The sequence below is a fragment of the Oratosquilla oratoria genome, chromosome 22, assembly GCF_046742065.1.
Source record: "Oratosquilla oratoria isolate Oo_2021 chromosome 22, ASM4674206v1, whole genome shotgun sequence".
Lineage (NCBI taxonomy): Eukaryota > Metazoa > Arthropoda > Malacostraca > Stomatopoda > Squillidae > Oratosquilla > Oratosquilla oratoria.
The window spans coordinates 30,091,380-30,106,379 of NC_134798.1; the positions used below are offsets into that span (position 1 = coordinate 30,091,380).

A 15,000-nucleotide genomic window follows, 5' to 3' on the forward strand; every position below is an offset into this window, starting at 1 on the left:
TTCCTCCCTACATTCTCCTTACTTCCTTCTCTACATCTGAAAGTAATTCCTTACATTCTATAAGCTTCAAAATCCGACGATCTCCCTATCAACCCGCCATCTCTTTCTTTGGCTCCAGATTCACTTGCTTCATGATGATCCTTGAGTTCCCCCATTGCCACATGCCCTTGCCTTGCAAAACTCTTCTCATTCCAATTATTCTCTCTCTTATGCCCTTGCCCATGCCCTTGCTCTTGCCCTTGCTCTTGCCCTTGCTCTTTCCCTTGCTCTTGCCTTTACAATCACATGACAATAGAATGAAATATTCATTTCGAAAAAAAAAAAGACTGGATGAGGGAAGATGCCGTATTTTTTCTGGATAACAAAGCTTCTAAATGGAAATATATTACGAATAGTTCCTCATGGTTCCATTCTTGTGCTACCTCTGCCCATACTGCATTATGTGAACGACAAACTATGGTCTGAAATCTGCTTTAGCCACATTTACTAGTGATGGGAAACTGTACGGTTTCGGCCGATTTGATTCAAATTGGAGCGACCTCTGGGTCCTGAAGAGTGGAGGTGAGTTGCCTGCATTTGTGACTGCACTGTGAGCGAACAGAGATCGAGCGAGCGAGCGAGACAAGCATGAGCCCGTTGCCAGTACAGACGAGGAGGAGGGATGGAAAAAGAATCTTGCATGCCTGAAGCCCAAGTTTTAACCAAGGGAACTAAGACGGGAGGCAGACAACACTATCTACAAAAAACGCAAAAGACTGATGGGAATTTTGCTTAAAACTCTTTTGACATGTTAGAGAATATACAATCTAGTGGTTTCCCAAAATAATGCCAAACGACATAATTCGCTGGAGAGCCCCCACGCCCACCCCCATCCCCACTCACACACAATAGACTTTGTCCAAAACCTGTAGATTATATTCTTTCACTCGGAGATATATCTCGTTCGGTCTAACACCAGGTAATTTTATTCAATTCAGTATTGGTTCTCAGGCTGAAGGGTTTATGCAGACGGAAAAGCCATTAGGCTAACAAAAGAAGAAAGTCTTCTAAGCACGCCAGCCCTGCAGATTGCCTAGGCCGGCAGGTCGGCGGACGGGCACAAACCGTCAAGGTCATCTTGAAAGAGACACTTGATCTAATGCAGTGAAAGAATGAAAAATAGCAGTATATTCCTCTTCCGTACTTCCTCTTCTATTCTTTTTCTTTCCTTTCTTCTCTACTTCCTTTCTTACCACCTTCCCTCCCTTTCTTCCTACCTTTCTTCCTTTCTTCCTTCTTTCCTTCCTTCCTTTCTTACCTCCTTCCTTTCCTACCTTCCTTCCTTCCGTCTCTTCTTCCTTCCTTCCTTCCTTCCTTCCTTCCCTTTTTTCTTCCTTCCTTCCTTCCTTCCCTTCTTCCTTCCTTCCTTCCTTCCTTCCTTCCCTTCTTTCTTCCTTCCTTCCTTCCTTCCTTCCTTCCTTCTCTTCTTTTTTGTGCTTTTTCCTGGCCTCCTTCCTTCTTTCCTTCCTCCCTTCATTCCATCCTCCTTTCTCTTTTTCTTTACCTTTACCTTTTCCTATTTCCTTTCCTTCCACTATTGCTTGTTTCTTTGCTTCCATTTTTTTATTCCTTACCTTCCTTTCCTAATACATTCTTCCTTTCCACATTTGTTTTACCTTTCTTATCTTGCTTGCTTTCTTCCTTCTTTATTTCCATCCTACATCATATACTTTTTATAATAAACCAGAATTTCTCGTCATGCCTGTATCTATGCAATTACTAAATTATAGAAATATTTGGAAAAACCATAATCTTGTTGCAAATTGTACATTTCTCTTTTTTTCTCTCTACCTTTCCTATTCACTTTCCCCATTTCTCTTAATCATCACTTACGTATCCAGTCTTCTTTCTCCTGCTCCTCGTCCTCATACTACAAATCTTCCACCTTATCTCATTCCTTCTCCTCCTACTACGCTTCCTCTACCTTTTATTTTTTCTTTCTCACCCGTATCATCATCTTTTCTTCTTCTTCTTACCCTCCTCTTTCTTTTCCTCCTTCTACTACTGGTCTTTTTCCTTTTTCACTTCTTTCTTAATCTACCCCTTCTCCTACTACTCCTCCTTCCCCTCTCCTCCTCTAGGTCTTCCTCGTCGTAATCCTGATCCTTCTCCTCCTTTTCCTTCCCTTATTTCTATGCCTTCTCTCTTCCCAATCCTCTTCCTTGTACAAGGAATATATATGTATATACATATACATATATATATATATATATATATATATATATATATATATATATATATATATATATATATATTCAACCACATTAACTTTTTCACTTTAATTCCATGTCATCACGATCGAGACTGACAATGCGCTCGACGGAGACATATGCGGAAACTGATACGTAGTGAAGCCAAGGACTCGAACTCAGCTCAGACGTACCAAGTGAACAGTGACTCTAACCACTGCGCCATCAAGAGAGATATAAGTTGAGCACAGTTTCTTATATTTGTATGCTCGAGTTACATACATATACACGAATCTTATGCTCAACCCATCCCCGCTATGATGGTGCAATGGCAGTATGTACGCGTGGGCAAGTGTTATACACACACACTGAATGGTCCCCAGTGCAGATATTAATTTTTTTAACCACATTAACTTTTTCACTTTAATTCCATGTCATCACGATCGAGACCGACAATGTGCTCGACGGAGACATATCTGTATAACACTTGCCCATGCGTACATACTGCCATTACACCATCATAGCGTGGATGAATGAATAAACAAATAGACAAATAAGTAAATAAGATAGATAATGATAAATGATAAACAAAAAGATAAATGATAAACAAAAAGTATGGTAGTGGACACCTCCACGAAGTTCATTCAGGCAGTAGCCCTTCGTAGTGCCACTGCGGGAGTGATTAAATTGGTCAAAAAAGAATTTGTCCAAGGAAAGCAATAGCTATATCTTATATGTTTCTGCATGCAGAATCCAAAAATATTGTAATTTTTCCAGCACTCACATTTTTTGTTTTCCGCAGTATGTTACGTTACCTGTTTATGTGGGATAAATTTCAATCAAGCGGTTGGGATTACTGAGTTTGGCAACACTGCATGAGATTGTTATGCACTTTCAGCTAATTTGTTCTTCATCTGAACCACATTTAATGGATCAGGGATATCTGAGTGATCTTTTGTGGGATTTAAACTTGTCAAAATAGCAATCTGAACTTCTTACTTCGAGGTTAAAGGACCTAATCTTCTTCAGAAAGATTACAAAGTTAATTTTTATCGTAAGCGACATTTTGATTTTGAACAGTTTTTCTCGTTTGAGAATGGTGTGGTGTTTTGCAATGATGTATATTCTGTTATGGAGGAACTTAACCCTAAGTATGACAGAAATGAGTGGCGCTTGTTTATTGACTCTTCATAAGTGAGCCTGAAAGCTTTTTTACTCCACAATGAAAATGATAACATCAAGTTTCTATTACAAACAATTAAATATGAGGAACATAAGTGTAATATCCCTGGTGACCTCAAGGTTGTGGCTATTTTACTTGGAATGCAGCTGGGTTACACAAAGTCTTGTTGCTTTCTCTGTGAGTGGGACAGCTGGGATAAGAAAAATCCTGATGAAAAGAATGCGTGGTTGAAATGATCTGTAAACCTAGGAGAAAATAATGTTGTCAATCCTCCTCTTGTTGATTCAGAGAAAATTTATCTGCCTCCTTTGCACAGTAAGCTAGGCTTGATAAAAGTTCTTGTTAAAGGTATGGATAGAACTGGCAAAGGATTCATATATTTGAAAAATAAGTTTCCTAGAGTAAGTGACTCAAAAATCAATGAAGGTATTCTTGTTGGACCATGACTGTCATTTAAGAAAGTTTGCGCAGAATTTTTGGAAAATCACAAAGCAAATAACTATTTTGAAATGGTAAAAGAGTTACTACCATCCTAAAAGTCCTTGCAATGCAATATGAGCCTAAAAATTAACTTACTAGACTCTTAGACTTTTTCCATGAAAATCATGGCGCCCTCAGTGACGAGTACGATGAGATGTTTCACTAGGACATTCTGAACATGGAAACCCTGTATCAAGGGAAGTGGAGCTCATTAATGTTGATTGGTTACTGTTAGACACTAAAAAGGGATCTCCCAGAAGCATAATACACACGGAAATCATACATTTCTACACTCTAAATGTAAGTTTATTTAAAATATCAGCCTTATTTATTAGTTATAATTGTTTAAGACTTAATATGCTATCAGAGAAAAAAATATGCCTGATAGAACAATTCTTAAAACATATTTGAAATCAGCAGAAAAAATCTATCAAGTTCATCTTCTTTTGCTTGTGGGACAGGTATTTTAATAAATTTTGTTGACCAGTGTTATTAGACATCTTTATTTTATTTTATTATTTATTATTATTATTACTTTTTTCATGTTTGGGATCCCGTGCTGGATGCAGACTGACGGGGCCTCTTATTTTACTGGGAAGGTTTTTGAGGACTTTACACAGTCTACCAGGGTCTTTATAAAGTATCTAGCCCCAGTCCCAAGGGGTGGTGGAAAGAAGCCATCAGACGATCAAGTCTATTTTGCGCAAATATACGCTTACCTTTAATACACCGTGGGATGATAGCTTAGCATATGTTTTTTTCGTACTTAGGGATGTCTTATCAAGCAGACGCTGTTAGAATGGATAAAAGAGATTAGAAAACTTAATTCAGTGAAGGGAAATCGATGCAGAACACCTAGATGAAACTCAGTCCCGTGCAAAGCACTGGTTTGACAAGAAAGCAAAGTCCAGGGAGTTTCAACCTGGCGGCTTAGTGCTGGTCCTTCTGATATTCAAAGGGAACGCTTTGCAGCCTAAGTGCCAAGGTCCGTACCGTGCCAAGTGGTTAAAAGGGTGGGGGTAGCCAGTTATGGGATTATGCCTTTTGTTTATCTTTTTTTTCACAACTCAACCACCTGAAAATCTCTTGCAACCAAGCTGCAAATAATTTGGGTGAAATTCTATCACCTTGACGTACTCATTTCTCGATCTTTATCTTCTCCGTATAACTATGTAGTCGAAGTACAGCTGTACATTTCACATAAGCCTTTTCTAGAACCATTACTCTCTGTTCGTTTGCACCCTGCTTGCGTAATGAAATTAGTATTGCTATTTGTTCTACTGAGTCAAAGGCCTTCTAGTAATCTACAAAAGCTAAACAAAGAGGTATACTGTATTCTGTCGTTTTCATCGTCTGCAAATGATTTAGAACCGAATATCCGCATCTAAAGTTTACCTGTTCTCTTGGTTGGTTTCCATCTAAACTTGACTTAGTCTACGTCTAAGGATCTTGGAGAAAACTTTATATACATTTGATAACAAGCTAATCGGTCGATAGTTACTAAAGTCTTTCTGTTCTCCTTTTTTATGAAGCAAAATCATTATAGCATTGTACCAGGATTTAGGAACGCTTTATTAACGTAAGCACTGGGTGTACAATTGGGCTAATTTACAATGAACTTCTTTCCCTGCGTTTGTCAGAAAATCTATTGATATACCACCTTCCCCAGGTATTTTCCTCGTTTCAAATTTTTTAGAGTAAACTCTTCTTTTTCTTCTGTAACTTCTGGTACACTACTAATGTATACAGATGAATTTACTGACCCAACTGCAGTTTTTGGCAAGTAAAGCTTTTGGTAAAATTCTTCTATTATTTTTACCATTTTGTCTCTGCATTTCAGGATCTCTCAATTTCTGTCTTGAAACATCTCATTTATTGCCTTCCTAAAGTATATCTGCGCTCGGCCCCTTTAATACTTTTACCTTTCCAAATAATTTACTCTACTTCATCCATGTTTCTCTTTCTTTTCAACTATCCGACAGTATGTGTGTGTGTGTGTGTGTGTGTGTGTGTGTGTGTGTGTGTGTGTGTGTGTGTGTGTGTGTGTGCGTGTATGTGTGTGTGTGTGTGTATGTGTGTGTGTGTGTGTGTGTGTGTGTGTGTGTGTGTGTGTGTGTGTGTGTGTGTGTGTGTGTGTGTGTGTGTGTGTGTGTGTGTGTGTGTCTGTGTGTCTGTGTATGTCTGTGTGTGGGGGGTTTTATGTACGTGTGTGCGTATCAGTGAATGCAAGGAGGGAGGGAGGTTGGAAAATATAGATATCAGTTGATTGTCCGTAGTATATTATTGCTATTTACCTGAACTTAGTATAATCTTTTCACTTTTTCATGTTTTGTCCTTTTACCATGCAGTAACCCCACACTCCCTGAATAATTTTTCGCCTTTATGCCTATAATAACATTCTAAAATGAGGAGAAAATCTGAGAGAAGATTTGGTGACCATGTTTCTTCTCTAATATTCGTAATATGAAGTCATTTAGTTACAAATATTCCCAACGAGTAGAACTTAATGGCTTGGCGTATCTCGTTTCTTTACTGCTCGCCACTTCCTACTACTCCTTCTACTCCTGCTGCTGCTGCTGCCGCTGCTGCTGCTGCTGCTGCTGCTGCTGCTGCTGCTGCTCCTCCACCTCCTCCTCCTCCTCCTCCTCCTCCTCCTCCTCCGCGTCCTTTTACTTCTCATCCTCCTCCACTTCTCATTTATCCTATTCTTTATTGTTCCCACCTTCTAATCTTCCTCCTCTACCTCTTCCTCGTATCTTTTTCTTCTTCCTCTTCCTCTCATCTTTCTTTTCCTCCTGTTCCTCAAATCCTCCTGTTCCTCCTTTTTCTCTAATTTTTCTCTTTCTCCTCTCCTTCTTGTCTTTCTCTTCCTCCTTCCCCTCTCATCTTTCTTTCCCTCTTCTTCCTCTCATCTTTCTTTTCCTCTTCTTTCCCTCATCTTTTCCTTCCTCCTCTTCTTCTCATCTTTCTCTTCCTCCTCTTCCTCTCATCTTTCTCTTCCTCCTTTCTCTATCATCTTTCTCTTCCTCCTCTCCCTCTCGGCTTTCTCTTCCTCCTCTTTCTCTCGTCTTTCTCTTCTTCTCTTTCTCTTCTCTTTCTCTTCCTCCTCTTCTTCTTATCTTTCTCTTCCACCTTTTCCTCTCATTTTTTCTTTCTCCTCTCCTTCTCATCTTTCTCTTCCTCCTCTTCCTCTCGTCTTTCTCTTCCTCTCTTACTCTTATCTTTCTCTTCCTCTCTTCCTCTTATCTTTCTCTTCCTCCTCTTCTTCTTATCTTTCTCTTCCAACTTTTCTTCTCATTTTTCTCTTTCTCCTCTCCTTCTCATCTTTCTCTTCCTCCTCTTTCTCTCGTCTTTCTCTTCCTCTCTTCCTCTTATCTTTCTCTTCCTCCTCTCCCTCTTGTCTTTCTCTTCCTCCTCTTCCTCTCATCTCTCTCTTCCTCCTCTTCTTCTTATCTTTCTCTTCCACCTATTCCTCTCATCTTTCTCTTTCTCCTCTCCTTCTCGGCTTTCTCTTCCTCTCCTCTTTCTCTTCCTTCTCTTCCTCTTATCTTTCTCTTTCTCCTCTTCCTCTTACTCTTATCTCTCTCTTCCTACTCTTCCTCTTATCTTTCTCTTTCTCCTCTTCCTCTCATCTTTATCTTCTTCCTCTTTCTCTCATCTTTCTCTTCCTCCTCTCCCTCTCATCTTTCTCTTTCTCCTCTTCTTCTCGTTTTTCTCTTCCTCTCTTCCTCTCATCTTTCTATTCCTCCTCTTCCTCTCATCTTTCTCTCTATCCTCTTCCACTCATCTTTATCTTCCTCCTCTTCCTCTCATCTTTCTCTTCCGCATCTCCTTCTCATCTTTCTCTTCCTCCTTTTCCTCTCATCGTTCTCTTCCTCCTCTTTCTCTCCTCTTCCTCTTCCTCATCTTCCCATACCTCTTTCCCTTCCTTTTTCCCTATTTCAACCACTCACTTTTTTTCCTATTTCTTCCCTTCTTCTTTCCTAAATTCTTTCCCTTCCTCTTTCCTAAATTCTTTCCCTTCCTCCTTCTTTCCCTTCCTTCCCTTCTTTCCTTAATTTCTTTCACTCACATATTTCCCATACTTTTGTCTTTCCCTTAATATCTCCCCTTCCTCGTTCCCTTCCTCTTTCCTTTTACCTTACTCTTCCCCTTGCCTTTCCTTTTTTCCTATTGCTTTCCCTTTCCTTTTCCTTATTTCTTCTTTTCTTCTTTTCCTTCTTATTTCCCTTACTCCCTCCCTTCCTATTTCCCTTCATTTTTCCTTTCCTTTCTTCTTCCCCTTCTTCTTTCTCTTCTTTTTCCTTTTTTCCTTCCTGTCATTCTTCCTCTTTTTCGTACTCTTCTTCCTCTTTTCCTTTCTCTTCTTCTCTCTTCTTCTTCTTCTTCCTCCTCCTCTTCTTCTTCTTCTTCTTCTTCTTCTTCTTCTTCTTCTTCTTCTTCTTCTTCTTCTTCTTCTTCTTCTTCTTCTTCTTCTTTTTCTTTTTCTTCTTCTTCTTCTTCTTCATCTTCTTCTTCTTCTTCTTCTTCTTCTTCTTCTTCTTCTTCTTCTTCTTCTTCTTCTTCTTCTTCTTCTTCTTCTTCTTCTTCTTCTTCTTCTTCTTCTTCTTCTTCTTCTTCTTCTTCTTCTTCTTCTTCTTCTTCTTCTTCTTCTTCTTCTTCTTCTTCTTCTTCTTCTTTCTCTTCCTCTTCCTTTTCCTCTTTCTCGTCTTCTTCCTCTTCCTCTTCCTCTTCCTCTTCCTCTTCCTCTACCTCATCCTCATCCTCATCCTCATCTTCATCCACATCCTCATCCTCTTCCTCTTCCTCTTCCTCTTTCTCTTCTTCCTCCTAATTCTAAATTTTCTTTCTTGCTTTTCTCTTTTCTTTGTCTTTATTTTCCTCTTCAATTTAAAATTTCTGCCCCATTTATTCTTCTTCTTCTTCCTCTTTTTTTCTCTTCTTATTTCTCCCTACCTCCTCCCTCTCCACCTTCTGCTGCCCCTCCATCATTTTCCGCTTCAATCGTCTATCTTCTCTTCTATTCGTCCACTCTTCTCATCTCTCCTCCCGCCTCAAAATTCCCCTCCTAATATTCCTGTAATTCCTCCTCCTCCTCCTCTTCCTCCTCTTCCTCCTTATCCCTCTTCTCATCCCTCGATATGGATAGATGTTCATCTTAGCTATGCAGTTTCAAACTCACTGGCAGGTGTCTACTCTTTTTATTTTCATTTTGCATAATTTTTTTTACTGCTATAGACAATTGTATTTCCCTTGCGTTTTATTGCTATTTTGGCTACCATCAGGCAGTTTTGCTCATTTGAGGGAATAGTCTCTTATTTGTAAAGATTTAAACTATTTCGGTTAACCTTTTATTGATAGTTTTTTATTTTTTATTTTTTACATTTCATGTAAATTCTATCATTACCAGAGACTTGTAATTTAAGTGAGACAAGAAAGAAAAGTTTAAATGTGTTTGAGATTAAATGTTTGAGAATTATGGTGGGGGCTATGAAGATGGATAGAGAGAAATGAGGACGTGAGGCAGAAGGCGAGGGGGGAAAGGGAACGGACATATGGGGTTCTTCAAAGGATACTAGGATGGTTTTGGCATATGGAAAGAATGAGTGAGGAAAATCTGTCAAAAACAAGTGTGGAAGGCATAAGTAGGTAAAGTGAACACATGGGGAGGAACGAGGATGAGGTGGATGGATGGCATAAAATGTGAATGTCTGTCGAACAGGGATAGGGAGGGCAAGAGATTGGTGTGAGTGAGGCGTGGTTGTAAACGGATGATAAATCAGTGCGCCAGAAAAGATTCCTTTATACTACTCTGCATTTTCATAAGTGTAGAAGAGGAGTGTAAAGGTCGTCATGTAATGAAGCGGTGGGGGTAATCAACTTTGGCTCTCGGGCCCTGTTGTGGAGGTGCTGTGTCTTGCTGCACTGCATATAACCCAGGAGTCAGTGATGGTCTTAAGTATATGAATAACTGTAGGGAGCACCTCTTTCTCTCGAGGAATCTACTGTAGAAATGCAAATACTCGACAGGAGAGGCTGCCAAACATCCAATGGTTGCAGTCTAAATGAATCGTCATATAGGTGTCTCTGGTGGTTAAAGAACAGTACTTGTGCATATCGAAAACCTTTTTGGGAGTTGAGTAGTAAGGCCATAACATGTTTGCCTTTGGAGTGACGACCAAAATATATATATGTAATAATCATCAAAGTAAAAAAAAAAGAAAAAAAAAAAAAAAAAGATAAAATGAAAATAAATAAAATTGGAGCCACTGTCATGTGGGAAACAGACACACCCAGCAACGTCTTCATGGTCAAAAGATAAGCAAGAGGAAGAATAAAATGAGAGGATGCTGGACGCCCGGTCAAAGCAACGACAGCCTGCCCCATTTGAGGCGCCGTCGTCTCGCCGCCGCCTGCTAGAGTCATTAGCCCAACTTATGCTCCTGCTTCTGCTGCTGCTGCTACCAATGCCATCCTTTACCCGACTATCTCTCTCCCTCTCTCTCTCTCTCTCTCTCCTCCATCACTCCTCCCCCATTCTTCCCCCAGCCCTCCTACTCCTCGGCAACCTTCCCCCACGAGCCGCCCTCTGATGTTGATGGGTTTAAGGGATGGAATTAGGCTGCTTATACCTTGCTTTGTCGTCTGCAAGGCTCAGGATGATCCCGGGTAGATGCAAGAGTAGAAGAAAGAGTTATAGGGAATACAGAGGTAGAAAAATAAAAAAGGGGAGTTTTCCTTATTTCAGGGTAAATGTGGTTTCTTGAATGGGAGGTGGAAACGAAATTAAATAATAATAATAAATAATAATAATAATAATAAAAGGTTCATTTCAATAGCAGTAGTACACTGACAATAATACAATGCAAAAACTGATTAAAATATAAAACTTAGAGTATGTACACGGTACAAGTTTACATAGAGTTGATTATGTGCACAATGGATGGGATGACATTATTTTTGTAGCGGTCAGTTCTTGGCGCTTTGATTGGTACGAGCCTATTTCTGTGTCTAGTGGCGTGGCGAGGTGGTGGAGCGTCGGGAGGGAGGAAGTGACGGTGTCTAGGGTGGGAAAGCAGGCTTTCCCCAAATTTCTTTAGTGCCTCACCGTGCCGCTGGGACACCCTAGATAGAGTAAGGGTGGTAAGAGCGTGGTCGTAACCGCTGTACTCCACGCCTAGGATGATCCTGCACGCTCTCTTTCGTAAATTACTGGTAGAGGAAGAGCTGAAGCAAAGATGACGACAAAAAACTCCTGTCCCTTCTTTTCCTCACATCCGATCTCCTTCCCTCTTCTCCTTCTTTTTCTCTTTCTCTTTCTCCTCCTGTTTATCCTGATGCACGTCCTACGCCTTCTCCTCCATTCCCTCCTCCTGTTCTACATCCTACACCTCTTTCTTTTTCTCCTCCTCCTCCTCCTCCTCTTCTTCCACTTCTTTCTCTTCCTTCTACTTCTCTTTCTCCTCCTTTCCCCACTCCTCCTTCTCCTTCTCCCGTTTCTACTCCTCATGCTTTTCCTCTTCCTCCTTCCATTACTTCCCCTCCTACTCCCACTCGCCATCATCTTCCTTCTGTTTTTACATATAACGCTCCTCCTCCTCCTCCTCCTCTTTCCTTGCTTCTTCTCGCTCTTCCATTCTTCCTTTACTTTTATTTCCTCATCATCTTCTAACCCATCCTCTTCCACTTTCTTCTTCACCTCCTACGCCTTCTTCTCCTCCTATTCCTCTTTCTCCTCCGCCATTTCCTCTTCCTACTCCTTTTCTTACTACTACCAACTCTCCTTTCCCTCCTACTCTTTTATTCCTTGTTCTCCTCCTTACCTCTCTCTTCTCTTGGTTCCATTCCTCCTTCTCTTTTCCTCCTCCTCCTCCTCCTCTTCCTCTTTTTGTTTTTATTCCTTATTCTCTCTTCCCCCTCTCTTTCCGCTTGGTTCCCCTCCTTTCTTCTCCCTCTCCATTTCCTCATTTCCCCCCATCCTCCTCTTCTTTATTCACCAGTTTTTATTCCTCCCCTTTCTCATGTTCCCCCATTTCCTCTTCCTCATCTTTCCCTTCCTCCTTTCTTCTTTTCCTTCCTCCTTTCTTACTTCTTTCCCTTTTCCCTTTTCTGTTCATCCTGGTCTTGCCCCTCCTCCTGTTTTTATTTCTCGTTCTTTTTTCCTTTTCCACTTCTTCTCCTCTCTTTCCTTCACCTTCTCTCTATTCCTCTTCTACTTTCTCTTCTTCTTTCTCCTACTTTTGCTCCTCTCCCTACTCTTCCTTGTCCTCTTTTTCTTGCTCTTTCCGCTTCCCTTTTCATTTTTCTTCTTCTTATATTGTTCCTGCTTTTCCTCTTCCCTTTTTCCTTTTCTATTTTTTCATTTTCTTTTTCTCATCTCCCTTGTTATTCTCGCCCAGTCTTCTTTCACCTCTTAATACTCCTTTTCCATCTACTCCTCTATTCCGATTTCTTCTAATTCTGTTCCTTTTCATCATTCTGGTATTGCTCCCTATCCTCTTCCCACCACCACCACCACCACCACCACCACCACCACCACCACCACCACCACCACCACCACCACCACCACCACCACCACCACCACCACCACCACCACCACCACCACCACCACCACCACCACCACCACCACCACCACCACCACCACCACCACCACCACCACCACTACTACTATTACTACTACTACTACTACTACTACTACTACTACTACTACTACTACTACTACTACTACTACTACTACTACTACTACTACTACTACTACTACTACTACTACTACTACTACTACTACTACTACTACTACTACTACTACTACTACTTCTACTACTACTACTACTACTACTACGATTTAAGATACGACCTCCATCCTATTGGAACTGTGTGGTGGAAGCAGCAGGGTCTGTCTTCCACAGACACAGTTCATTGGCCCCTCTCCCGCCAATGACTGTGGTCGACGACCCTTTTATTTGTCTATTTATTTATTTATTTTTAATAATGCCTAGTACAAAAGTTCATTTATCCTACTGTCAACCACCGTCTGCTCAAAATCCAGGTTTTGTATATGTGTTGATTTGGGCGGTGGGGACCTGGTACCTCTCAGGCACAAGAGGGCTGATCTTAGGAGTGAGAATGATAGTCTACATCTCATCCATGAAACAATGCTGCTTTTTGGTTGTTGTTTCTTTTCAGCCATTACCTCAGCCAGCCGAGCGTAGAATGCCTTTGCTCTAGGACCCATCCCACTTGAAGTCGTAAAGGTTATAGGAGTGAATGAGCCCTGGTCTACATTCTGTATGCGCTCCTCGTACATCCTGATCTTCTCATGCTCGTTCCGAGAGTGGGATGCCTCAATAGTTAGGTTGCTGTAACAGGGGGCCATCGGATCAAATATTCGCATGTCAAAGAAAGCCAATTGTCCCCGTGTCCAGAAACCTCTTGCGCTGACATCCACTCTTGCTTCATCTGATGTGTTGGACGTGCGGTATCTGAAGTTCTCCCCTCCTAGTGGGAGTAATGTTGGTTCGATAGTCACATCCTTGCACACCTCCTGAAGCATTTGGGCAGTGAGATCTCTTACCTCATCGTGTCGCATGCAAATGAATCCACCTTGCTTGCATATCATTGCATGGTCTGGAGTAAATTGTACACTACAGGAGCATCTGTTAGGCAGCCCTCCTAATGGCCATCCATACCTCAGGGCAATGGTATCCGTGAATTCTCTTTTGTTTAGGGTGAATCCCTTTGCCCTGATTGGTAGTGCTGTCAGCCAATTGGACGCCCCAACTTCCTGCGCCATTGTTATCTTTCTTTTTATATAATTCGATAGCCGAGCTAGAAGTGCTTGAAGTTCCTCCTTCTGCCTCTCCTCCCTTCCCTTTGAAATGTTTCTTCTAATTTCCCTAACCTCCTCCATGATAGTCTCCTTCCGTTGATCTTGTGACACGATGTTGTTTGTCAATGAGGACGTGAGTTTCATGGAGTTTCGGTGTTCTGTGTCGGCAAGGTTTAGCGGGTTGGAGATACCTAGCCCTCCCAATCTAGGTGGAAGTTCCATAAGTTTTCTTTCCTCTTCGTTTATTGTCCGTCCGTTGGTGATGGCCGGTATTAGCTCGTTTCTGATGGTTTCTTCAAGGGGTCTTAGTAGGTCGGTGATGTTCGGTACCGTCCTTAATATGTAGTTCCACTTATGTTTCACACCATATATGAATGCGGCATATGCCGCCTGCGGTTCGGTCTTTGCAAAGTTGGCTAGAATCCTAACTTCCGCCACCCATTCGTTAATTTTCTTTTCAACATATTGCTTCTTAAAGGATTCTGAGCCAATCACTGCACCGAGATGTCTTTCCCCCTCCTTTGTTACCTTCACTTCACTGTTCTCAAAGAGGATTCTGGCATTGTTAAAGTACTCTGGCTTCACTATGAGGACAGAGTACTCTGGCTTCACTATGAGGTCAGATTTCTTTGCATTCGGAATGTAACCTAAGCCCGGGCCGTGTGCCAACACCAGATCCCACCACTTTTTTAGGTCAGCTACTTTTCCTGCGCCCGTGAGATCATCTGCATATGCTACCTGTTTGACTCCGGTGTCCTCATATTGTATCTTCTGCTGCTACTACTACTACTACTACTACTACTACTACTACTACTACTACTACTACTACTACTACTACTACTACTACTACTACTACTACTACTACTACTACTACTACTACTACTACTACTACTACTACTACTACTACTACTACTACTTCTACTACTACTACTTCTACTACTACTACTACTACTACTACTACTACTACTACTACTACTACTACTACTACTACTACTACTACTACTACTACTGCTACTACTACTGCTACTACTACTGCTACTACTACTACTACTACTACTACTACTACTACTACTACTACTACTACTACTACTACTACTACTACTACTACTACTACTACTACTACTACTACTAGTTCTACTACTACTACTACTACTACTACTACTACCACTACTACTACTACTACTACTACTACTACTACTACTACTACTACTACTACTACTACTACTACTACTACTACTACTACTACTACTACTACTACTACTACTACTTCTACTACTACTACT

General features: G+C 41.0%; 1 protein-coding gene across 1 annotated transcript in view; it reads left to right on the plus strand.

Moving 5' to 3' along the window:
• Positions 1-15,000, plus strand: part of LOC143037336 (uncharacterized) — an 18,835-nt gene that overhangs the window by 49 nt on the left and 3,786 nt on the right. The window contains exons 1-2 of the mRNA XM_076205472.1: positions 1-42; positions 478-561. The exon at positions 1-42 is cut by the window's left edge and continues 49 nt beyond it. Of these exons, the coding sequence (XP_076061587.1) occupies positions 1-42; positions 478-561 (126 nt within the window). The remainder of the gene's footprint in view (positions 43-477; positions 562-15,000) is intronic.